Raw genomic sequence first — 26,410 nt, forward strand, 5'->3', positions numbered from 1 at the left:
CTGCATGCTTACTTTACGAAGTCAGAAATGTAGTGCAAGACTACTTTAAAGGTTACTATTATTTTAATGCGTCATGGGTTGTTTTTTTTTTAAAAAAAGTTCACAAGGCTTCAATAAAATGTAGACTTTATTATACATATCAAACCATAACACACAAAATTACCCTCAACTTGTAAGAAAAGCAGCCGTGCCGTCCTATAAATAGTTTTGTACAGCCAGATATTTCTGAAGTCCTTTTATACACACTTCTTTCTTCAGTGTACAACTGAGTTCAGAGGTTCTGCTCGGATATTCCCCAAGTCAAGGGCTGAATCCGTCTCTTCATCAATTTCTCCAATTACAGCCCTATAAGAAAAGAAAAGTACTGTGTTGTAAACTCCTGCAGGTGAAATGCTTCAGCTCTGAAACAAAGTTGATATGCTGAAACAATATTTCTTCCACTCAGCAAGTACTGTATTTTTCCATCTATAAGACGCCCCCATGTATAAGACACTCCCATTTAAGAAAATGGGGGGAGATACTATCCGTGTATAAGACGAGCCCAGATTTTGAACATTATTTTAGAGTAAAAAAACGTAAGTCTTATACACAGAAAAGTACGGTATCTTTTTATCCTAACATACAAATATACAGCACAGAAAAACTTAACAGGTTATTTCAATTGGTCTACTCTGGACATGATTTTGTTGGATGTATAATCTATTGTTATAGTTACTTATGCACTATAAAACACAGACATCAAAAGGGAAACTTTCTGAAATAATGTCAAGCTACAGTAGCTGGGATAGCTCAGTAGGTAAGAGCATGAGGCTCTTAATCTGGGGGTTGTGGGTTGAAACCCCACGTTGGGCAAAAGATTCCTGCATTGCAGGGGGTTGGACTAGATGACCCTCATGGTCCTTTTCAACTCTGATTCTCTGATATCCACCTGGAAAAGAATGGATTGTACTTTCATCAGACATGTAAGGTCCTTGACTTCTTTTTGCCAGGTGGAACAATCACCCCATGTGCTGTTCTGGGGGTTCTCCTGACCCCATTAGAGCCAGCCTGGGGGACAGAAAGTGAACAAGTGTGTGAATGTATGTTGTGCTGGTGGGACTACTTGCGCTGGACCTAACTAGCACAACTGTTTAGTTGAATCTGGCCCCTTGAGAGCTAAGCAAACGCTTTGCTACTTTAGCTCAGATTGCACTACCTTATTAAAAAAAAAAAAAAAGGAGGGTGAGGCAAACTTACACGTTATCACCTCTTACAATGTACAATCCCAATACTACTTGTTCCACTCCTTGTGAAGAACTGAACACTCTTTCATGGCTTTCATCCAAAATCAAGTTGATGGTCTGATCAAAACCCTTGAGAGTTCCCTTTAAGAAATAAAAATGTAAATTAAAAAAATATGAAGTACTCCAAATTCTCAACATTTATCTCGATTCATAAACATGTCCTAAACACATTACACCACTTGCTATGATAAAGCTTTAATGATTAAAAGATTTTTAAAGTAACCCTTCAGAGGAACTGCCTACACTAAGTGACTTTAAATTATCAATGCAATTCATTTTTCCATGGGTTCTTTTGTCTTTCCCAAACAGCAGCCTTAAAAAGTAGGAAGATAAGGCTTTTTAGAACAGTGGTCACTGATTTGCAACTTGCTGCCATTGATATAGATAGATAAGATAGATAGATATAGATATAGCTATATAGCTATATATCTCCTGCAAATTTTTCATCTGTTCAACTCTCAAAACAAATTTCCAGCTCTTCTAGGATAGACATATTTTGCAGAAGCAATATTATTTACAGCAAGGATCCAGGCAAAATACTCACTTCTAGTAAATTGCCTATAACCACATAGCACCAAGGTCAGTGGCACCTAATTCAGAACATATTTACTTGCTATGTCTGATGAACTATATTACAATTAAACTTGAAGTCCAGCAGAAGCCAAGATATGTGTGCAGCCTAAGCATCTACTTCAAAATCTGAGGGAAAGGCCATAGTTCAGTGTTTGGAGCATCTGTTTGAATAAAGAAAAGCCCACATTCAATCCCTGTCATTTTCAGAGACCCTTGCCAGAAACCTTGGAGAAACACTGCTGGTCAGTGGAGACAGTATTGATCTAGATGAACCAATGGTTTTACTTAGTAGAAGGCAGCTTCCTGTGTTCCTAAGTGCCACTCTGCTTACAGAACTACTTGTGTATTCCTGTAAATACAACTCAACAGCCTTTAAAAGATCAGGGCTTTATTTTCCCATGTAAGTATAATCTAGTACGAAACATTTCCGATCATTAAAATATTTAAAAACAGGGTAAGATATATTTACGGGCAATTCTTACCACGATCATTCGGCCATCTGAAGTAATTACAGCAACAGTACCTGAGACTCAAGTTAAAGAAATATTTTGAAACAACATACATCATATAAACAACAGGGAAAATGAGTTTCCTCTGGATTTAGTGCCTTTTAAGAAGCTGAGTGTGAGGTTGAAGAGGTGTGTAGACCAAGAGGGCATATAACACCAAAGAACTGAGGAAAGAGTGAGAAATTCAACCTCTTGCAATCACCAAAGCTGATAGAAAAGGTTTCCCATGCCCCACCTGTTATAATAATAATAATAATAATAATAATAAGTTTTATTTATATCCCGCCCTCCCCAGCCGAAGCCGGGCTCAGGGCGGCTAACAACATTCAAATAATCAAACAATCAAATAAAACAACATTCTAAAAATATTTCACTATAAAAATTAATTAAAATCAAGTTGATGGCAACCATTAAGCAAAACTCTGTGCAGGTTACCAGAGGAGGGAGTCAGGCTGCGCCCTGACCAAAGGCCTGGTGGAACAACTCTGTCTTGCAGGCCCTGCGGAAAGATGTCAGGTCCCGCAGGGCCCTAGTCTCTTGTGACAGAGCGTTCCACCAGATTGGAGCCGCAGCCGAGAAGGCCCTGGCTCTAGTTGAGGCCTAGGAATTTTAAGGAATTTTTGTGGGGGGGGGGTTGCCTTTGCTGTTGAGATGCAAATCTTAGACTACAATACCATAGCTGTCAACCTTCCCTTTTTTTACGGGAAATTCCCTTATTCCAGCGCCGTTTCCCGCCGCTACCCTGGATTGTTAGATATCCCGTAGACTGTCCCCGGGACAGGTGAGGCTGCTGATCCCTTATTTTCAAGGCTGCTGATCCCTTATTTTCAAATTTGAAAGTTGACAACTATGCAATACCCATCAACCCCTAGTAAGTGCAGCCAATCTTGGACCACAATTCCCATTGACCCCGAGCTAGAGCAGCCATCTTGGATGATTAACTAGCAAGGGCTGATGGGAGTTGTAGTCCAAAACGGCTCCTTCTTTGTGTCGCTCGGGGAGTACCTGTATCCCAAACCTTATGGAGAGATGGATGGAGGCTGGTTTCAAATGGTTAAAAACCATTTAAAAAAAAGAATAAAAGAGCAGCGGAAGTGGCTGCGCGCATCCCACCCAAGGCAACCGAGCCCACAAAGGGATGGAAATTCTCGCGTGTAACTGAGGAAAAGCAGGAGCGTTAACGCGCAGGCGCAGAATTCCGCTTCAAACCAGTGCCCCCCCCGCCCGGTGTCATGATGCAGCGTCCCCCCCCCGGACAGGCAGGCCGCCCGCGGAAGGATACGGTTAATATAGTTCTCCAACGCGGAGGTCATGGCGGCAATCCTTCCCGGCTCCCGCTGAATCCAGCTCCCGCGAGACTTCCCCGTATCTCGCGTGAAAGTGAGCGGAGGCGGCCCCTGAAGCAAAGCGACATCCGGGGCTTCAAGCGGCGCATGCGCAGAGACGCTTTTGTGTGTGTAGAGATACTATAGATAGAAAAAGAGAGATTAGCAACGCCTTCTGCCGGAGACGGAACTTCCTGGTTCCTTCTGGAGTTTCTCCACGACCGCCCCAATAGAAAAGTATGATGGGTGGCAGAATCGTGTGTGTGTGTGTTGGGGGGCTGTCTTTGCACCAGCTGTGATAGGATAATAGCACCGTGTCTTGCCCCCTCCCCGAACCCAAAAAATACTAGAAGCAAAGGCGGGGCATAGAGATAGGAAAAGGAAAGAGCACGGCTGTTTTGCAAGGTAAGTGCAGCCACCCATTTATTTATTATATTAGGGTTTCTGTATCGCCCTTCGCCAGCGGGCTAACACACAACACATTCGTACTGCGTACACAGGGCACGGAGAAAAATCAAAACAAGTATAATAATAATAATAATAATAATAATAATAATAATAATAATAATAAATGCACTGTTCTGCCCGAATTCTCCTGGCAGCAACAGCATAAAAAGAGGAGAAAATCATCAAAAGGTTACCTGAAATACAAAGCCAGCACACTAATGCAGGATTAACTTAAAAGTGTGACCCCTCCCTTGAATTCAGTAAGACTTACCTCTGAGTAGGCATGGTCCGGAGTCTGCTGAAAGTATATATAAGACCCATTGAACTGAATGGACCTAAATAAGTCACGTGTGCATCGATTTCAATGGGTCTGCTCTGATTTGGGTGGGACTAAGCTGGGATGCAATCCTTGGGAGGTCTCTCTCCCAGTTTAGCAGCACAACACGACCCGTCTTTGACTGGTTTCCTATATGGAGAGCCTGGCTGCTGGATCAGACCATCTAGCTCATTATCCTGTTCCCACGGTGCCCAAAGCAGATGCCCCAAAGGGAAGCAACGCAAGCAGAAAATGAACACAACAGCAACTGTCCCCACTTGGGGGTGATTTCCCAGCAAAAATGACGTTTTGTTTGCGTTATTGTCTCTGGCCCCTTATGCAATTTTTTGCCTCTGGACTTGAATGGTCTCCTCCTAACCCCCACTTACACACGTAACGGGTACAACTTCGCACCCTTCCCAACACTGCAAGCCGGATCTGCTGCTGCTGCGCTTGGGGCGCCTCTCCTGCTCGGGAGAAGGGGCTGCCGGCCAGGGGGTGGCGGTGTGCGGATCTCCTGCCTGCCTACCGGGGTGCTGCTGCTGCTGCCGCCGGGGAGGAAGGGGTTAAAGCGCTGTACGCTTTGCGGAAAACCCCCGCCGCCTTTTCACTCTGAACCTGCACTGCTGGGGAGACGGAGGAGCGATCGGGAGCGGTTTTTACGCCGCCTGCTTCCTCTGGTCTGCTATTATTTTAAAAGGGCTGGTGGGGATTCCGATCCGGATTGAGCCAAGCGGTGTGATGTGAACGCAATCACTCCCCTTTTTTTATATATACTGTAGTTACCACTTTTTGCAAAAGCGGTTAAGACAACCGCTGGCATAGCAGCAGCAGCAGCGGGTTGCAAGCCACAGCGGCCCCGATCCGCAAAAGCGGATGCTTTTCCTCGCGCAATAGGACTACTCGTGGGTAAGTGCTGATCATCTCAGCTGGCAGACCGGGAAGGCCCCAGTTTACAGCAAAGGTGGGCTTTCTTTAAAATCAAAGGAAACGAAATGAAAAGTCTCGCTGAGTCCAGATGGGCTTGCTCCTGAGTAAGCCTGCATCTGACTGAAGCTGTAAGTGTCCGCGACTTTGGGTGGACTTTGGGTTTACTTTCAGAGATGGCTAGTCCACTCCAAAAAACTCTCCGAGTTAGGCTTCCCACCAAAATGGGAGAAATCTCTAACATTCCTGGACATGAAAAGCAAACCTGGTTTAATTTACCTTTTTAAAAAACCAAAAACCTTAATTTTTGGTAGGTGTCTAAAGACTCACTCACTTGCCAACCTACAAATTAATTTACAAATTGCAGCTATAGCTCCGATATGGGGAAAGGTGTGTGGTTTACTTGAGTCGCTTTAATTTTACAGCGTCTTGACTCCCCGCCCCCCCTTTAAAAATTACATCCCACTTATGGGGATGTGGTAGTTATGCATTGTTGACAGCTGGTCTTTGGGAACAAATTCTGTAGCTCTTTCGGCTGCAGTCATCCACTTACCTGGGAGTAAGACTCACTGAGCCACTGTAGTGCAGCAGTTAGAGTGGGTTAGAGTGTCGGACTTGGACCTGAGAGACCACAGTTCAACTCCCCACTTAGCCATGAAAATCACTGGATGACCCCAGGCCAGTCACTGTCTCTTAGCTGAACTTACCTCCCAGGGTTGTTGTGGGAACTGAAGAGGGGGAGAACCATGGATGCCACCCTGAGCTCCTTGGAAGAGAAGGTGGGGTCTAAATGCAATAAAAATAATAAAAACTCAACTAGGTGTTACTCCTGAGTAAACACGTCATAGAGCAACCCGATATAGCCACTTTCCGGCTGGGGCTGATAAAAGCTGTCTTTTAAAACATCTGGAGGGGCACCAGGTTGATGAAGCCTATCTCTTAGCATCTGTCTGTATGTTGACAGGCTACCATATTTTTTGCTCTATAAGACTCACTTTTCCCCTCCTAAAAAGTAAGGGGAAATGTGTGTGCATCTTATGGAGCGAATGCAGGCTGCGCAGCTATCCCAGAAGCCAGAACAGCAAGAGGGATCGCTGCTATCGCTGCGCAGCGATCCCTCTTGTTTTTCTGGCTTCTGAGATTCAGAATATATTTTTTTTCTTGTTTTCCTCCTCCAAAAACTAGGTGCGTCTTATGGTCTTGCGTCTTATAGAGCGAAAAATATGGTACTTTGGGGAATAGGGTCTGATACCAATATCTGGCAATATTCAGGGTTATCTACTGCCTCTGACCATTAGGGCAGTTCATTATTTATTTTGAGATATGTATCTTGCTTTTCTGCTCCAGAATGACTAACATCGTATTTTTAAAAAGAAATTCTGAATTAAAAAGAAAGAAGCAGAAGATCCACAGAAAACTTGCAAAGGGAGAAGATGGATTGCATTGTATAAAGTTATTTGTCACTTTGCCATAAGTGAGCGATGCTTTGCGTGAAAAGCATCCTTTTGTCTGCCTGCCTGGAGCACTGTTGTTCCCAAACTTGGGGCTCTAGCTGTTTTTGGACTACAGCTCCCATCATCCCTAGCTAGCAAGACCAGTGGTCAGGGATGATTGGAATTGTAGTCCAAAAACAGCTGGAGACCCAAGTTTAGGAAGCACTGGCCTAGAACAACGTTCCCCAACCTGGTGTCCTGCAGACATTTTGGAGTACAGCTCCCACAAACTCCAGCGTCCTTGGGTGAGCTATATAGATTATATATCAGTAATCTTATTGATACACTCTCTCATAAAGTGGTAAACTTCTCACATGTGGCCACTTACTTCTCTAGCTGTGGACATCCAACAAAGATGGATGGTGGAAAATTCAGGCCGGACAAATGAAAGCACTTCTCCACTCAGCACGTAGTTAAACTGTGGAACTCACTGCCACAGGAGGCAGTGATGGCCACCAGGTTGGATGGCTTTAAAAGAGGATCGGACAAATTCATGGAGGGGACAGCTATCCATGACTGCTAGCCACATGGGCTTTGCTGTGCCTCCAGGTCCTGAGATCAGTCGCTGGAAACTACAAGAAGGGAGAAGGTTGTTGTGTTTGAGTCCTACTTGATGGCTTCCCATCAAGGCATCTGGTTGGCCTCTGTGAGAACAGGATGCTGCACTCGATTGGCCACTGGCCAGCAGATTCTCCTTATGGAATGGATCACAGATTTAGATTGTTTTGAGACTCATGGGTATTGCAGCTTGATGAGGGTGTTTCAAACTCAGTGGAAGATTACACCCCCTCTCCCAATACAGTGCTACAATTCCCAGGCCCTGCGGCAGTTACTAAACTTCAGAATCTTAAGATGTGCATATGTTCCGAAATATTCCAATTTCCAGCCTTTTCATAATATTAATTTTAGGACTCAGCTTTTCTCGAACTGGCACAGGTTCTGGCTGAAGCTGATGGCAGTTATCGTCCAAAACATCTGGAAGGCACCAGATGAACGAAGCTTGGATTAAGGAAATGTCACACTTCTAGCAATCCTAAACAGGTTTACTCAGAAACAACTCCTGCTGAGCTCAGCGGGGATTAATCCCCAGTACCTGCGATTCTGCAGCCCTTTTGATGATGTAAATGTGTGGGTTTTGCCAGCCTTACCCAAAATAGCAAGGCGGGAAGGATAACTCAGTAGCTGTTTATTTGCATATGTTAATTCATTTAAATGTATGCACATTTTAAAAACAGCCTATTGTCTAAGACTGGGGCTTGCCACTTTGTCCAGAGAAAGAGAGAGGGAGGCAGACGCTGCTGTTTGCATAGAACATGTAAATGGGTGCATATTTTGTTGGCATAGAACATTTAAATGGGTGCATATTTACATTTCCCTGAACAAGGATGCTGAGATGGGCGAGGAGAGGAGAGGAAAGGAGGGGAGGGAAGGGACCCTGTCAGGCAGGTTTGAAGCACAGCTGGTCCTGATTCTGTCTAGGTGCTGGGAATACCTGGAATGGATGTGCTTTTTAGCTGCCTTCGGGAGTGTTCGGGTGATGGTGGGCAGGGTGTCAGATAAGTGTTAAGGGGGCTTCTTTAGTAAATGGAAGAAGGCAGCTCTTGACTTCTGATTGCATCCTAAGAAACAGCATTGCTTCTACTTTCCATTCAGGGATTATCAGCACAGTTCTCTCCAGATGTTGTGGACTACAGCTCCCAGTGATGGCCGGCTGGCCAGCTACACATGGAGGAAGGCCGCCATGGAAATGCTTTGGCAGCCAGAGAGCTGTGACTTATTTGCATGCTTAATCTTGTACATTGCTCATGCTGTTTTGTGTGCAATTTGCATGAATGAGCTGGACATAGGGCCCGGCTTTTGAAACGCCTACTGGTTGCGTGAGGCTGGTTTCTGCAGCTTTTTTTCCAGGATGGAAGCTTTGTTTGTTTTGTTTTGTTTTTTTATATAAAAAGGGCAACCTTCTTAAGATGCTTTAGAAACAGGTCTATTAAAATGAAGACATCACCTCGCTGATGCTATAAAGCAGCAGACTCACAATATAGGATTGCCTGTTCTCCATCCGCCTGTAAGGACATGGGCTACATTCAGACTATACACTGAAAGTGCTGTAATGCTGTTTTCAACACTCGCGGCTTCCATCAAAGAATTCTGGGAGCTGTAGTTTGTTAAGGGTGCTGAAGATTGTTAGGAGACCCCGATTTCCCTCTCTGGGTGAATTACAAATGTCCATGAATAGACAGTCCCTGTTTTACATTCTGAATACCAGGACACAAAAGGAAAATGGATTCAAAGGAAGAAGGTAAAAAGCATACTCAAGCACCTTTTCTTTGTACATTTATTTCTCCTATAGCCTGACAGAAAGACTGCTGTAGACATCTCATATACAGTGGTACCTCAGGTTACATACGCTTCAGGTTACATACGCTTCAGGTTACAGACTCCGCTAACCCAGAAATAGTGCTTCAGGTTAAGAACTTTGCTTCAGGATGAGAACAGAAATTGTGCTCCGGCGGCAGCAGGAGGCCCCATTAGCTAAAGTGGTGCTTCAAGTTAAGAACAGTTTCAGGTTAAGTACGGACCTCCGGAACGAATTAAGTACGTAACCAGAGGTACCACTGTACTGGTGCCCTGACAGTTCAAAGCTGACGCAGACCAGTCATGGATTCCCCCAAAGAATTATGGGAGCTGTCGTTTGCTAAGGGTGCTGGGAATTGCTGGGAGACCTCCGTTTCCCTTGCAGATCTACAATTCCCAGAGTGGCTTAACAATCAGTCTCTCTTCCAAGGAACTCTTATATAATTGCAGTTCTGGGGAGGGAAATGGGCACCTCCTGACAAGTCTCAGCACACTTTACAACTCCCAGAATTCTTTGGGGGAAGCCATGACCCATAGCGCTTTAAATGTGAATGTGTGAACGTCGCCTGCTTCTTTCTTCAGTAGTGATGGGAATAAGGACGAGGAGACAAGGCGAGTGTTGAAGGGGATATCAGTGTACCCGACAGCATGTCATGCACGCACAGACGGGCTGCAACACTGCTAAGGGTGGCCTCCTTGACAGGGAGCAGCCCTCACTTTGAAGGCATCTCCTCTCTGGTTCCAGAAGGAAACTCCTCTGGTTTCAGGAGAAAGATTCCTGGAGAAAGGAGAGCAGGAGGAGGCTTTGAACTGCCCGTCCATAATTAGCAGACTGAGACCCCTTGATCTCAGCCTTCCCTGTTATGACAAGCGTTTTTTTTACTTCTGCCTGAACTACAGTCATTATTTCCAAACTGGCATCCCTACGTATGCATTAGCACATGCAGTTTTTGCACATATCTGCCTCTTCCTTTGTCCTCCCTTTCGCCAATGCTGTAAGTTGCGACCACAGTTGTTCTCCAACCACCGATTGACTTTCCTGCCTGTTCTGAAGACTTCTCGCTGCCTTACTCTATAACCACAATGTTCACACCCTCCAATAGACATGTGGGTCAGAAATCCAAGAGGGCGAGGATTCGGAGGGGGGTTCTGTGACTGCAATTTCAATAGAAATGCCATTCTTCCCAGGGAAGACTGTGGACAGGTGCCGCTGTGGGCCTGTGTGGGTCTGTTGACCAGAGTCGGCGGTTCGAATCCCCGCAACAGGGTGAGCTCCTGTTGCTCTGTCCCAGCTCCTGCCAACCTAGCAGTTCGAAAGCACATCACTGCAAGTAGATAAATAGGTACCGCTGCAGTGGGAAGGTAAACAACATTTCTGTGTGCTCTGGCTTCTATCATGGTGTCCCGTTGCGCCAGAAACTGTTTAGTCATGCTGGTCCATGACCTGGAAAACTGTCTGTGGACAAACGCTGGCTCCCTCAGCCTGAAAGCAAGATGAGCGCTACAAGCCCATAGTTGCCTTTGACTGGACTTAACCGTCCAGGGGTCCTTGACCTTTTAATTGTAGATGGCCAATTTTGAACCCCTGCCACACTCTCCCACCTTCGAGTATTTTTAAAACTGATTTGGAGTGGTTGGCTCTTCACATCCTCTGTGACATATTACTGTGGTTATTATGGTTATTATTTAATTACCTTTGCTGTAAGGTCCCAGGGCAAGTTGCAACCGTTATAATACTGAAAACAGTTTAAAACAACTTACAGTCACAGAAATAAGATGGCTCCTGAAATACGCATCTCAAGTGTCAAAGGCCAGGGTAAAAAAGGGTGTCTCCACCCCAATCATTCAGCCCAGACACTGAGGTCCAGCTCCGAGGGCCTTCTGGTGGTTCCCTCACTGCAAGAAGTGAAGTTACAGGGAACCAGGCAGAGGGCCTTCTCTGTAGTGGAACGCCCTCCCACTAGGAAATAAACAACAATTTGAATTTTAGAAGACATCTGAAGGCTTCCCTGAAGTACAGGGAAGTTTTTAATGTTTGAGGTTTTACTGTATTTTTAACCTTTCATCAGGAACCACTCAGAATGTCAGGGACAACCCGGTCAGATGGGCAGCATATAAATATTGACATTATTATTAATAATATTCACCAGAAGCTGGATAATGAAGGTGCCAAGTGCACCTCTGTGGGCAGGGAGTTCCACAGGTTGGGGGCTGCCACAAAGAAGGCCCTCTCCCAGGCCGCCACCCCCTAAGTCTCTGAGGGGGGAGGAACAAACAAGAGGACCTGCTCTACCAATCTTAGCACCCGAGGGGATCGATCATTTGGGGCTTTAACCATGGGGGATGCCTTCGCCTAAAGAACCACCCATGTGGCAGCCTTCTCAGAGGACTGTTCTCTGTAAAGTAGGACACACCTTATTCTACAGTCTTCTCTACGTGCCCAGAGGCACTTTCATGTCTGACAGCAGCCAGTCTTTTTAATGATTGTTCTGCACTGCTTTTAGCATTTTTGAGAAAATGTTTCTTTTATGCTGCCGTATCCCACCATGATGCTTTATGAGAGGGCAGAATACAAATACTGTAGTGAATAATTAGCATTTATGCCAGGCCTTGATGACGGGCAGCAGAATGTGTGAACTGGCCCGTAGTGGGGGCACCAGTGGTACTGCCGCCATTTTAATTTCCCAGCATGCCCCTGATATAGCGTCTCAACAAATAAAAATGGTGGTGATCAGATCCAGCTGACCAGATCAGAGGGTCCAGGGTCTGTGTGTCTCATGGGGGTAAACTGGACCCTGGCAGATGCCTGAGGGAGCTGGCTGCTGATGCCAGGCCAGTCAGGGGGCCCTGTGAATAGTGCTATGTGGAAGCTGCGCTTTGGTGGGTAAGCAAAGATCATGGAGTGTGTTAACTCGCCTGGGGTTAGGAGCCGGTTCTTCCTGGGGCTCCTTCTTGACTCAAGTCGGCAACCTCCCACTGCAATGAGAAACATCCCTGCTGTGGGGCTGTGTGCCAGGAAACGGTCTCCATCTGCTTCCTTCCGCCCCATTGCAGAATCATTTCGATGCAGCGACAGAGAGAACACGTGATGCAGCGAAGCATTTGCAAATTCCCTTTATGCAAACGAGTTCTTCTTCCTCCCGGAGCAAAGGAGTGATTTGCATAAGCTTCATGCAAATTTATTCAAAGCCACCAACGCCTTTGAGTTTCTGAAACTTGCAATTTGCAGTCATGCCTGCCTCTTTCCCCCGCCCTCCCTCCCCTCTGTTTTCTCTCCCCCACCCCACCCCCAGGCATCAAAACTAAAATTGGAGCCCTCTTCTTGACGCTCCCCTCTGCTACTGAAGGACGTCCCGCAGAAATGGATCCACCTAGCCCTCGGTGGTGACTCCCCCCAAGACCTCCCCACGGTTTTTTTGAGGCAGGTAAACCGTTGACCGCCCTGTTGCGAGGAGTGTCGGCTTCAGAGATGGCTGGGGCTGCTGGGCCCGCACTCTGGGTAAGAGGCTCTTGCCCTTTTGTGTAAAAGCTTCTGTCAGTTCTGCATGTTATCAGTTAGGATGTCTGTAGTGCCATCATTGTAACTGACCTGTAATGGAAGCAAAAAACAGACAGGTCCCTGCCTCAATGAGTACAATCAATGTTCTCATCGACTGAGCTTCATACAAGTGGGGCGTCACTTTCACATCTGTTTTTGGTGTCAAAAGACCCCAACATTTTGTGTGTGTGTGTGTGTGTGTAAAATCCACACCCCAACATTTGGAAAATACCTGGATTATCATAGAATCAGAATTGTAGAGTTGGAAGGGACCACAAGAGTCCTTGTCCGACACCCTGCAATTCAGTAGTCTTTAGCCCAATCTGAGGCTCAACCCACAACTCTGAGACCAGAGGTCAGCAAACTTTTTCAGCAGGGGGCCGGTCCACTGTCCCTCAGACCTTGTGGGGGGCCATACTATATTTTGAAAAGAACAAAAAAATGAATTGCTATGCCCCACAAATAACCCAGAGGTGCATTTTAAATAAAAGCACACATTCTACTCATGTAAAAACACGCTGATTCCCAAACCGTCCGTGGGCCGGATTTAGAAGGCGATTGGGCTGGATCCAGCCCCCCGGTCTTAGTTTGCCTACCCATGTCTGAGACTCTTGAGCCACAGAGGCGTGGAGCATGGCTTGACACTGATTTGAGAACCAGTGTGTCATAGAGGTTAGAATGTCGGATCAGGACCTGGGAAAGTCCAGGGTTCAAACCCCCCATTGAGCCATGAACCTGGCTCTCAGCTTAATTTACCTCTCAGGGTTTTTGTGGGGAATTAAGTGAGGAGATGGGAAACCAGCTATTGCCACCTTGAGCTCCTTGAAGAAAGAGGTAGGATATCAATGCAACAAATAAATCAATAAACGAACGAATTCCTCTTTCAGGACCCAGTGACTTTTGACGAAGTGGCCATTTACTTTTCCCCAGAGGAGTGGGCAGAGCTGGCAGATTGGCAGAAAAATCTCTATAAGGATGTGACGAGAGCCAGCTATGAGATGCTGGTTTCATTAGGTAAGCTATTTGCTGTTTATTGGACGGCTCACAGGTTGTGCTCACCCGATGAATTTGAAGGGCTCCGAAAGGCAAGAGGTTGTTTCACTTCAGTTATAATTAATATCCCACTTTGGACCTTGAAAGCTTTGGGCCTCCAGATGTTGCTGAGGTACAACTCCCATCACCCCGACCATTGGCCATGTTGGTTGGGACTGATGGGGTTTGGCATCCCACCTCAAACCTCTCAGAGCTGTGTATCTCCGGAGAGTCAAAGCTGTGCTGTTGTAGTTTTGCTGCTCTTGCAATGGCTCCCACCAGCCCTGACCATTGGCCCTGCTGACTGGGAATGGCAGGAGTTCAGCAGCATGCAGAGGACTCTGCATTGGCCACTCCTGCTGTAGACCCATCTAGACTGATCAATGAGAGCCCATGTGGTATAGTGGCTAGAGCTGGGGTCAGCAATTTTTTTTATCCGTGGGCCAGTCCACTGTCCCTCAGACCTTGTGGTGGGCCGGAGAAGCGGCACCGGAGGGGGGGGGGCTGGAAGAAGAAGCGAGGGGGGCAAGTAGTCCTCTTCCCCAGCCCCAGCTGCTGCGCTTACCTCCCAGGGGCTGCCACAGCGACAGCGGAGGGAAGATGAGGGGCACGAAAAGGCTGGGTCCGGAGAGGGGCTGCTTAAAATGGTGCTCAGCAAGCTCAGCCCAGCCCAGCCCCCAGAAGAGCAATATCCAGCCACTTTTGATTGATGGGGTCTGTGTGGAGAGGGTAACAACGTTCAGATTTTTGGGCATTGAATTACAAGAGGATCTGTCCTGGAGTGTCAACACAAGGGGGCTTGTGAAGAAGGCGCAGCAGAGACTGTACTTTTTGAGAATTCTAAGGAAAAACCATCTTCCGCAGAAACTGCTGCTTGCCTTCTATCACTGTGCCATTGAGAGCGTGCTCACTTATGGCTTATGTGTGTGGTACGGAAGCTGTACTACCCAGGACAGGATGGGGTTGTGCAGAGTTGTTAAGGCAGCAGAGAGCATTGTTGGCTGCCCACTCTCCACCTTAGAGCAGATTTATGCCACAAGGTGCCATAGGAAGGCACTGGACATAGTAAAAGATCCATCGCATCCTGGTCACTGTCTCTTCGAGCTCCTGCCTTCGGGATGGAGATACAGGACGATGAAGACAAGAACGAGCCGTCTTAAGAACAGCTTCTTCTCCAGAGCGATCTCGGCCCTGAATGGGAAGCCTGGACTTTGAAAGTCATCTAATCTTCCTTGCTGTACTATACTGTATTGTTTTAATTAGTGTTTTTATGGAGCAGTCAAGTAATTTCGTTGTCCCTGAGAGGGGGCAATGACAATAAAGATATTATTATTATTATTATTATTATTATTATTATTATTATTATTATTATTATTATTCCTCCTCTAGGCAGGGCAGGGAGAAGCCAGGAGGAGGGAGGGAGGAGGCGCCGTCACGGTGTGTGTGAGGGAGAGGGTTGTTGTGAGGATAAAATGGAGAGGAGGGGAAGTGGTTCCACCACTTTGAGCTCCTTAGAGGAAAGGTGGGATATCATCATCATTATCACTATGCCCCACCCATCTGACTGGTTTGCCCCAGCCACTCTGGGTGGCTTCTGACATATATAAGAACATTACATTACACATTAAAAGGCTTCCCTATACAGAGCTGCCTTCAAATGTCTTCTAAAGGTTATATAGTTACTCATCTCCTTGACATCTGATGGGAGGATGTTCCACAGGGTGGGGGCCACTACCAAAAAGGCGCTCTGCCTGGTTCCCTGTAGCTTTACTTCTCGCAGGGAAATATAACTAACAAACAAATGGATCTAAACCAGAAACATTGGAAGTTGCTTTATACTAGGTTCCTGACAGGAACCGTAAGGAAAGGGTAATAATTCATCAAGGGTGTGGGGAGGGAAGAAAGGGCAGTGAGTTGGCCTGCTCAAAATCCTAGAAAGGCTAGGCAGTTAACTACCACAGGCCATGAGACACAGTGAGGCATCTTTTAACAATTGTTTAACTATTGTTAAAAGTTACAAAAGCAAAGAAGCACGGGGCTGAGTGAGGGAGAAGTTTTTGGAATAACATCGGGATATTAGCTCCGCTAATTTGGTGTTTGAATGATTGGTATTAGGAATTGTATTATAATTTGGCATTGATATAATGAGGCTCTTATTGGATTATTGTAATTGCAAACTAATTTAAATTATTATATTAAAAAAACAAAAAAACAAACAATAGTTATACAGTGGTACCTCGGTTTACGAGCTTAATCTCTTCCGGAAGTACGTTCTTAAACCAAAACTGTTCTTAAACAACCAAGGCACGCTTTCCCTTCCACCGGTCAGTTTAATCCAGCCCTTGTGGCAGTTTATTTCCTGGGGTAAAATCTCAAAAAAAGTTCAACAACTTCAATTCTAAAAAAAGCTCAACAGCTTTAGTTGGCCTTCACGCATGTTCACTTCATCAAATCTGGCCCTTTTTGAAAAAAATTTGGGTATCCCCATCGTAAAACGAATCGTTCGTAAACAGGACTGTTCTTAAACCGAGGTACCACTGCACTTAAAAAATAGAGACACTGAGGCAGGGGCAAAAAGTGAGGGGGTATGCCATCTTGTTCTTTGCCTCAGGTTACATAATGTCTTGGGCTGGTCCTCAAGTGCCCTATCCATCTCCACTTTACTAGGCCTCGCCTTACAGAAGCCCGACATCATTTTGAGAATCGAGCAAGGGGAGGAGCCTTGCGTTGGGAGACTCCAGACCTCAAAGGCAAGAGAGGTTACACACCGCAGCAGCTTTGGTGAGTCCCAAGCTCATAGATCAGAATACTGGCAGCTTCTGATTGATCTGAAGATGGCTGCCAAATCTGGTGTGTCAGTGCGGCGGGAGATCTGCTCTACATTGCATGCTCGCATGGTGTTACTGGGAAGAAAAGTGTACTGAAGATTTCCTTGTCTCTAGAAGCAAATGGTGTTGCAGGCTAAATGCTTTATTTTGCTTAAGAGGAGGACGGAGACCCCTTTCTGCCTCAAGGGCAACAGGCTTTCCAGAGCAGCTTTCCAGGGGCCACATGCTGGAATGGGTGAAGGAGAATTTTGGGTTGCCTTGAAAGGGGAACCCTTCCGAATTTGTGTTCTTTGCAACAATACACAAACCAAATCACAGGTCCTGCCCCTCGAAATTCGCACATCTCTGAATTTTGCAATGTGACGTGTACAAAATTGCATACAGTACAGGTGCATGCCTTAGTGAAAACAACATAGAGCAATACATCATATTCAGGGAACATCACCGTTACTATTTCTGCAGCAGGGGCCCTGTCTCCAGGGCCCTAGAGCTGCCCAATCAGCATGAAGTCTTCACGTCCTTTGTGCTGATTAGAGCCACTCAGAGTGTAAGGAGGTGGGTCAGCCACTGAGGATTGGCTGCTAGGGCCACTCTGGAGAAGGCGTGCAGGATTAATTAATTAATTAATTTATCCATCTACCCTGCCCCTCTGACAGGGTTACCTCAGCTACTCTGGGCAGCTTCCAACAAAATACGGGGGGACCAGAAGAAAAAAACACATCAAATATTAAATGTTTCCTGAAACAGGGCTGTCTTCACATGTCCACAAAAAGTCATTTAGGTGTTTAAGCACTGAGGAGAAATAGTTCTGTATGCTCCAAAAGCTAAGCATTTAGGAACCCTGAAAAGACAAGGGGCTTCCCTTTCAAGAGAATGGTGTGCCAGGGTCATCATATAAACTTTAAAATTCTGGTAATGTCCAGGGGATGGGGGCTAATTTGGTGCCCGCTGTCTGCCTCTGCCGATCGCCTCCCAAAAAACTCAACAACTGAGTAACTGTGTCTGGATTTTTACTTCTTGAAGTAGGGCAACCCTAAATTAGAAGGTTATTGTATAACCTTAGAAAAGGACTTGGGTATGAGGAGGAGTTGCTGTGGCTATTGTGAAGGGCCCTTGCACTTCTGGATTTGCTGCTATGCTACTGTAACATGGTCCCCAAGGCTGGACCTCTCCACACTGGGCAGTGGTAAAAAGGCAGGTTTTTAACCCTCCTTGATCAAAACATAGTCAGGTCTTCTGTTGTGATCTCACCAATTTTCTGTTGGCTCACATACAACCTTTCGCTCTTGTCTCCTGTCGTTGCAGATGGCCAAATCCTGATTAAGAAAGAATCCTGCCTCGAGGAGCGGCCACCATGCTGTGTGGGGCACCCAGAGGTGCTGAAGACAGGCCCGAACAACGGGACCTTCGGTGAATTTTCCACGTGGCCAGGGAGCCACCTCGGGGCCAACTCGGCTGCGAATGGAATGGCCGCTCTGCCACCTTGGTCCACCAAGCTCCAGTGGCAGAACGTGCAGGCACCCCCCATGGAATTTCAGGTGGGGCACCCAGGGGTCTCTGGCAGCGCTTTCTGGCCTGGCGGTGTCACGGTGCCCCCACCTAGCGCCTACGAGGAGACACTGCTCATCTGCACCCAGTGTCAGAAATGTTTCCCTGCCCGCTCGGCTCACGGTGCCCCCTCCCTGGGAGAAGCGACGCAAGTCTGCCCTGAGTGTGAGAGCAGCAGTGGCCACAAGGGCACTCCCGCTGCGGCAGACCCGCGAAGCCACAACACAACGATGCAGCCCTGCTCTTGCAGCCACTGTTCAGGGCTTGGCGTCCGCCAGAGAGTCCCTAAGGAGGAGCGTCCCTACAAGTGCGGGAAGTGCGAGAAGAGCTTCCGCTTCGTCCACGAATACACGTGGCACCAGAAGGTCCACGCCGGGGAGAAGATCTACAAGTGTGGCGTGTGCGAGAAGGTCTTCCGCCACAAGCAGGAGCTGATGTGGCACCAGCGGGCGCACACGGCCGAGTGGCCCCACAAGTGCGGGGTGTGCGGGAAGAACTTCCGCTTCAAGCAGGAACTGACCTGGCACCAGAAGACGCACTCGGTGGAGCGCCCCTACAAGTGCGCCGAGTGCGAGAAGAGCTTCCGCTTCAAGCAGGAGTTCATGTGGCACCAGCGGGCGCACGTCGGGGACCGCCCCTACAAGTGCACCGAGTGCGAGAAGAGCTTCCGCTTCAAGCAAGAGTTCAGCTGGCACCAGAGGAGCCACGCTGGGGAGAAGACCTACAAGTGCCCCGGCTGTGACAAGAGCTTCCGCTACAAGCAAGAGTTTTACTGGCACCAGAGGATCCACACGGGCGAGCAGCCCTACCCCTGCGCTTCCTGCGACTCCACCTTCACCTGCCGGCAGGAATACATGCGCCACCAGAGGCTGCACGACGGCGAGAAGCCCTACCAGTGCCCACACTGCGATAAGACCTTCCGGCGAGGGTCCACCCTGATCCGGCACCGGCGGATCCACATGGGAGAGGGGCCCTTCAAGTGCTCCCACTGCGACAGGACCTTTGGCCAGAGTGCCAACCTCATCAAGCACCAGAGGATCCACACGCTGAAGGACGAGCCTGTGGAGAACGCCCACGGAGAATGGGGCCCTTGTTTGCAGGGCGTGGGGGTCCCCTCTGTCCAGCCCGAGGCCGTCAGTGTGCTGAGCCTGAAGACGGTTTCCGTGGGGGCGTTTCTCTTGCTGAACCTCCAGGAGCCGAAGCAGGAGAAAGATCCAGCGGGGAATTCTTGGGAACCCCAAATGTGACCTCGGGTTTTTTACAGGACCCCCTGTAAAAAAAGAAGGGGAATTGGGCTTTGTAGAGGGGAGAAGAGAGAGAGAGAGATTCCATACTGGTAGGTTTGGGCCGATCGGTCGATCTCCAGAGTTTCGGGGGCAGATTGCCCAATGGCAGACATTACAAACTGTAAAGTAAGGCAGTGCCCTCTGAAGTGTGGAGGGAGAGGGAAAGGGACCCCCATCAAATCCCAAGGAAGAGGCAAATTCTGCTGGTGAGGCCTCTTTGTAATATGTGAAGGCGGAGCTGCCCCCAGCTGAGCTGTAAATGGGAGTGATGCGTTGAAAGATGTGGCTGAGGCTCTTGCTTCCACGTAGACCAGCAGCATGGTGACATCTAGGTGTTTGGGACTACATGTCCCATCAGCCTCAGCCCGCACGATGGTGTGAGCTGGGGTTGATGGGAGTTGTAGTTGAAAACAGCCCTGTCAGCTGGGGCTGATGGGAACCGTAGTCCAAAGCAGCCACATTGACTGGGGCTGTTGGGAGTTGTAGTCCAAAACAGCCACATTGGCCGGGATTGATGGGAGTTGTGGTTGAAAACAGCCCTGTCAGCTGGGGCTGATGGGAGTTGTAGTCCAAAGCAGCCACATTGGCTGGGGCTGGTGGGAGTTGTAGTCCAAAACAGCTGCATTGACTGATGAGAGTTGTAGTCCCCTAAACCGCCTGAAGGGCACCAGGTTAGATGAAGCCTCTGCGTTCACAGCCTCTGGTGGTTATCTTAGCACCACTGTAGTGTGAGATGTGCTTTATTTATTCATTTTTGCCTGATCGTGCCTGGCTCTTCTTGGGAGACAAGGCCACTGATAATTGTTTCTTTATAGATCTGGCACCATGCTTATTCATCCCTTTTGTCTCAACTTGCTTTGCACCCAGAAAAAACACACCCTCCCTGCTCCCAGGTAGTTGCTTCAAACTGTTGGCCGAAAGCTTATTGCTGGGCCGGGGGTAGGGGGTTGTATTCCAAGTGCAGACTGAGAATAAATGAGAAATGAGAAAATAAATGAGAAAGCAAAATAGTCCCTTGAGGGTGTGGTCTTGCACCTGCCCAAAAGAAGACTTGCAGGTGTTCCCCGTCAGAATTTGGAAACTGCAAGGAACAGACACCCACATCTGCTCTCAGACTCTCTGCATCGTTACAGTTGCTCTGAGCCTCAGTTTCCCCGACGCTCGGATTTAAGCTAGTTGGACATTTTCTCTCCAGCTCTCCCTTTTGCCACCCAAGAAGCTTTTGCCTAAAACTTCCTTGCTTTGACTTCAGTGCTGTTCCTTTTGAGCGTTGGCACGGAGAGGTCCTTGCTTTGAGTGATCTGCACGTTGTAAGGTTCTTGCTTTGGGAAACCCAAATAAGCACCTGAAAATTAAAAGCCCTGTTGCCTGGGATGTTTTCCTGTATGTGAACAGAAGACTTCTGCACAGCCCCTGCCTTGTTCAGTGTGTCTTGCGAAGAAAGGCATTCTGGCTGACCGTGCCGAATTTGGTCGCTTGTCTCTGCCTCCTTTCATAGCCGCGTCCCATGATGGCTTGGAGGGGTGGACTTTGTATTTGGGACAGTACCCGAGCGCTGATGGTTTCTGCACATTGAAGCAAAAAGGCAGCAGTGTAGCTACCCTGGGACTTTGCTTGCACAGCCCAATTCTGTGAAAGAGCCTCTTACTCCAAACTGGCAACCTCCAGCACCGTTTTTAATCTCCTGGTTGACGCTGTCTTGCCGTCCTTGTGAGTTTCCGTGAAATCCACCCGAGGCTGCTATTTTCTTACTTAAACGAGTATTTTAATGTTGAATTGTGTTTGGATAATGTGTCATGAAATATGCAATTTTTTTAAGGGTGGGGAGGTAAGGGGGTGCGATACTATTTGGGGTGCAGAGGTGCCAGCATTTTCTTCCTCAAAGGGCTCTTATGTCTTTACAAGCGGCCTGATAATCAGAAGCGAGACTGTGGCAAGGCAAAGGTAGGCCGGTTGCCATGGATACCCTGTTTATCACGGAAGCTGCTCTGCCGGGGCTCACTTCCTTGTTGCAGGGAGTGGCAGGGAAGGTTGAGTTGTTGTTTTTTTAGTCTGAGGGCCACATTCCCTCACAGGGAACCTTCTGGGGTCCACTTGTCAGTGGTGGGCGGGGCCAGAGACAAAAGTGGGTGGGGAAATGGGCGGGGCCTTTACCTAGCTGCAATGGGCTACAGAGGTTTCGACACACACACCTCCTCCATCCTCCATCCAGCCAGGTGAGCAAGAGAGATGATCCCAGGTCAAGGAATCATCCCAGCCAGGAAAAAGCACTTGAGGAAAACTTGAGGAGGAGGTAGAATCTGGGGAGCATCCCAAGGACCAGAGAGAACTGGAGAGCCTATGGTTCCCCACCCCCGTCTTATTTGAGACCCCATACATGAGGAATAGCTCAGTGGGTAAAGCACCAATGTCTTAATCTGAAAATCTTGGGTTTGAGCCCCATATTGGGCAAAGGTTTCCTGCCTTGCAGGGGGTTGGACTAGATGAGCCCATGGGGTACCTTCCAATTCTACGAGTCTATGATTCTAAGGAACGCAGGGCTTTCCTCTACCACAGCGCACTATAATTGGGCTACTCTGGTGCGCAGATCCCACCCCACCCACCTCTCAATGCAACACAGCTGCCCCAAGCAATGGAGGAAAAGGAGGAATAGCCACCAAGAGGCTTGGCTGGAAAGATTCAGTAGCCTTGATATGGATACTGATAATAATAATAATAATAATAATAATAATAATAATAATAATAATAATAATAAATTTATGTATACCCCACCAATCCGGCTGGGTTTCCCCTGCCACTCTGGGCGGCTCCCAACAAAATATTAAAAACACAATCGAACATTAAAAACTTCCCTAAACAGGGCCGCCTTCAGATGTCTCTTAAAAATCAGATAGTTGTTTATTTCCTTGATATCTGATGGGAGGGCATTCCACAGGGCAGGCGCCACTACCGAGAAGGCCCTCTGCCTGGTTCCCCGTAACCTCACTTCTCGCAGTGAGGGAACCGCCAGAAGGCCCTCGGAGCTGGACCTCAGTGTCCGGGCTGAATGATGGGGGTGGAGACGCTCCTCCAGGTATACTGGGCCGAGGCCGTTTAGGGCTTTAAAGGTCAGCACCAACACTTTGAATTGTGCTCGGAAATGTACCGGGAGCCAATGTAGGTCTTTCAAGACCGGTGTTATGTGGTCTCGGTGGCCACTCCCAGTCACCAGTCTAGCTGCCACATTCTGCATTAGTTGTAGTTTCCAGGTCACCTTCAAAGGTAGCCCCACGTAGAGCACATTGCAGTACTCCAAGTGGGAGATAACCAGAGCATTTACCACTCTGGTGAGACAGTCCGTGGGCACATAAGGTCTCAGCCTGCGTACCAGATGGAGCTGGTAGGCAGCTGCCCTGGACACAGAATTGACCTGCACCTCCATGGACAGCTGTGAGTCCAAAATGACTCCTAGGCTCCTCCTTCCCCTGCCCCCCACACCCCTTTTGTTTCTACTCTAGCACCCCGTGGTTGTGACACCTGACCATTTGTGTTGCAATTGTACGCCAGCTCACACGGGGACCTTTCGTTTTTTGGGGGGTGGGTTTGCCTGCGGAAGTGCCTCATGCGATCCTGAACCAACATTGATATTCAAAATGAATGAATAAATCAAAATTCTGGGGTGGGGATTTAAAAAAAAAAAGCGGTGTCCTGTGCATGAATTGCATCATGACCAACAACTGCGGAGGTCACAGAATTTTCCACAACAGTGAATTGCTGTTAAGCAAGCGAGACACCCTTCTAGGTTTGCAGAGACCCATTGCACTCCAGCAATGGTTGGCTGCTGTTAACTGGATGGGGAGCGGAAGGCCCTCTGTGCATGCTCAGATGGCCACCTTTCTAGCTAGCTAGTGCATAAGGACAATTTGCTGACAACTGCCAGTACTTTGGGGGGCATGGTCTGGGCAAAGTCCCCGAGGGCCTGATAGTGGGATTTGGAGGGCCACATCCAGTCCTAGCACTTGAGGACCTCCACCCCGGGCATAAAGGCAAGTCTCTGTTGGAGACAAGTGTCTTAGGTGATTAAAGGTGAGGGCCGGCAGGTGGAATCTCAGGTGGGGCTAGGTTTCTAAACTAGTCCCACATCTAGGGACGCGGGTGGCGCTGTGGGTTAAACTACAGAGCCTAGGACTTGCCGATCAGAAGGTCGGCAGTTCGAATCCCCGCAACGGGGTGAGCTCCCATTGCTTGGTCCCTGCTCCTGCCAACCTAGCAGTTTGAAAGCACATCAAAGTGCAGGTAAATAAATAGGTACCACTACGGCGGGAAGGTAAATGGCGTTTCCGTGCGCTGCTCCGGTTTACCAGAAGCGGCTTAGTCATGCTGGCCACATGACCCAGAAGCTGTACGCCGGCTCCCTCGGCCAATAAAGCGAGATGAGTGCCGCAACCCCAGAGTCGGCCACGACTGGACCTAATGGTCAGGGGTCCCTTTACCTTTACCTCTATCCAAGCAATGCCACTTTCCACCAGATGATGGCACTCTATCCTTTTCAGCTGAAGAGTTGTCTTTTCTCTTTGTCCATGAAGGGGCAGCAATCGGAAGGGATTCCTGCTACGGAGCAGTTTATGGCAGCTTCCAAAATTATACACCTTCTGCCCGCATGTTAGATAGACCAGGTGTTGGGAAAGTGCCCAGACAGCAATCACAGGAGAGTATGTATGGCTTTATTATGGTGCAAATAAGAGACCCACCTCTTGCAATTTTCCTGGAGGAGTAATTTCCTGGCGGTTTTGCCTCCTTTATATAACACAGAAGTTTCTTGCCTTGCAAAGGTGTGTTTCGGCCCACATTTTTAATACGAACCTGCCGAATTCACACTACCCAAAGCAGTTTGTGCACCAAAACACAGCTATCTTTGGGAACCTGCACTTCTCCAAATGTTATGATGCAGCTTTTCCAACCAAATGAATGTGTGCAAATATACATACGTTAGGAGACAGTGTGCATTTAAAAACTCACACATCAGTGAAAACAACATCCCAAATGGCATTCTGTTCCGGAATGTTACGTGCAAAACGTGTCTATAAAGCAAAACTGGAAATTACAATATTGATAAAATGTGTGCTGAAATGCCAATGAATTTCAGACGCGCACACAGAAATTGATGCAGAAATGTGGAGAAGCATGGAAAATGAGAAACTGAGAGACTGTGGGATAGCTCAGTCAGCAGAGCACAAGACTCTTCATCTCAGGGTTGCCGGTTTGAGCCCCACTTTGGATGAAAGATCCCTGCATTGCAGGACTAGATGATCCTCGGGACCCCTTCCAACTCTGCAGTTCTGAAATTGGCAGATTTCATTCAACCTTGCTCAGAAGTAAGTTCCATTATGTTCAATAGGATTACTCCCCAGGGAAGCGCACGCAGAATCACTGCCTTCATCCATTAAGAATCTGAGTTCACTTGAGCCTAGACCCCTGGGCACTTCACATGAGAGGTATTGATACATATTTTAACATGAGACTGTAAGAGCAGCCCTGCTGGATCAGGCCAAAGGCCCATCTAATCCAGAATCCTGTTCTCACAGTGGCCACCCAGAAACCTTAATTGGAAGCCCTCAAGGAGGACACTGGCCCTAGAGCAACTGTTCCCACTCATGTGGCTTCCAGAAACTGATAATTTTTCTTTCATTAGATCCTGGTGGGCCGTGTTATGACCACGGAGGGGGGGAAGAGTGGAGAGGGATGCAGGTTTCGCTCGTTGATGGAGCACATGTGCTAATCAAAAAGAAAATACAGCCTTCCCAGGACTGTGTCTCGAGTCCATCCAATTAGCCTTTATCAATGCTATTTCAAACCCTGGGTGGACCCCCAATCTGCTTCCTATTTGGTACTGCTGCTTAGCCCTGAGTTGATTCCCAGCGCACCTGGGCACACCACCCCTCCCTCCTGTTGTTGACTGGAGCTGCTCTGGGCCAAGAAGCATTTAGGGGAAAGGAGAAAACTCAGCACAATTTTCCCAGCCGCTTAAGCTATAAATAATCATGGGAAAGGGCCTGTTGACAAGAAGAAAGTAAGGGAGAGCCAGACTTTTTCCTCCTTTGCAGCATTCCATAATAAGGGAACTTGTTCAGCTCTCAGGGACAAATCGAGGAAAGGGGAGATTACCTCTGAGTGTGTGCAGAGTGCATTTCTCATTTGGTTTGCCCTATTCAGCTCATGTGCTCTTTGGGTTTTGCAAAGGGACTGTTACTTTAAATCCCTCCACTGAAGTGATGGGATACCAGCAGATGATACCAGCAAAATAATTGTCAGTCCCACTCCTCTCCTGGCCCCCAAAGCCCTTTGGGAGCAGCCTGAGGGCCAGTCAAGGCTGGCCCAAGACATTTTGCCACCTGAGGCAAAGAGAAAGATGGCACCTCCCGTTATACCACGAGCAAAAGCTGAACCACACCAGGAGTTGGATCTTGCACTAGCATCCTGTACTGCACCTCAGCAACACATTCACAGACACACACAGGCCTGCCTCCTGGGCCTTCTGAGGCACCTGCCTCTCTCTGTCTCATGGTAGGGCTAGCCCCTGGTGCCAGAGCTCAGCAGAGGAGAGGGTTGCTGGCTAGCTGTGTGTGCAATGGGGCTGGAGAGGAGAGGAGGGCTCTGAAGAATCAGGTGGGATCTGTAGTAGGTTAGGAGGTTGTGGCCTCTCCTTTGGAGGTTTTGCTTTAGTTGAGATTCCTGCATTGCAAGGGGTTGGACTAGATGACCCTGAGGGACCCTTCCAAGTCTACAATTTTATGATTCTATGATTCTGCCACTGAGCCTTGAAATCTGGAGTTGATACACTTTTAAGACCACCTGCCAAAACACCGTTTTATTTATTACCTCAGTAAATACTAGTCAGGCTAGGGTTCTTTTTGGGGTGGGGACTGCCTCTTACGATGTGCCCTTGAGGTTTCCAGTGCTGAGGTGAGGGT

The 26,410-nt window shown here is 47.9% G+C and overlaps 2 protein-coding genes across 3 annotated transcripts; one reads left to right on the plus strand and one right to left on the minus strand.

Moving 5' to 3' along the window:
- Nucleotides 1–109: 109 nt before the first annotated feature.
- LSM8 (LSM8 homolog, U6 small nuclear RNA associated) lies at nt 110–3,798 on the minus strand. The gene is made up of 4 exons (XM_083590759.1): nt 3,648–3,798; nt 2,339–2,379; nt 1,237–1,364; nt 110–345 (listed from the first exon to the last, which is right to left on the minus strand). Exons 1-4 carry the CDS (start codon nt 3,676–3,678, stop codon nt 255–257), a joined length of 291 nt encoding a protein of 96 aa, XP_083446885.1. The 5' UTR covers nt 3,679–3,798; the 3' UTR covers nt 110–254.
- A 118-nt stretch (nt 3,799–3,916) lies between these two features.
- LOC310751146 (uncharacterized protein) lies at nt 3,917–21,236 on the plus strand. Of its 2 annotated transcripts, none has more exons than XM_083590244.1 (5): nt 3,917–4,095; nt 12,522–12,727; nt 13,654–13,780; nt 16,466–16,579; nt 17,932–21,236. In XM_083590244.1, the coding sequence occupies exons 2-5, from the start codon at nt 12,698–12,700 to the stop codon at nt 19,419–19,421; spliced, it is 1,761 nt and encodes a 586-aa protein (XP_083446370.1). In that variant the 5' UTR covers nt 3,917–4,095; nt 12,522–12,697; the 3' UTR covers nt 19,422–21,236. The 2 variants fall into 2 exon arrangements, with proteins under 2 accessions (XP_083446370.1, XP_083446369.1); XM_083590243.1 differs by lacking the exon at nt 3,917–4,095 and adding an exon at nt 4,594–5,362.
- Nucleotides 21,237–26,410: the final 5,174 nt, after the last annotated feature.

This window comes from Podarcis filfolensis (assembly GCF_964270895.1).
Source record: "Podarcis filfolensis genome assembly, chromosome: 16".
NCBI lineage: Eukaryota > Metazoa > Chordata > Lepidosauria > Squamata > Lacertidae > Podarcis > Podarcis filfolensis.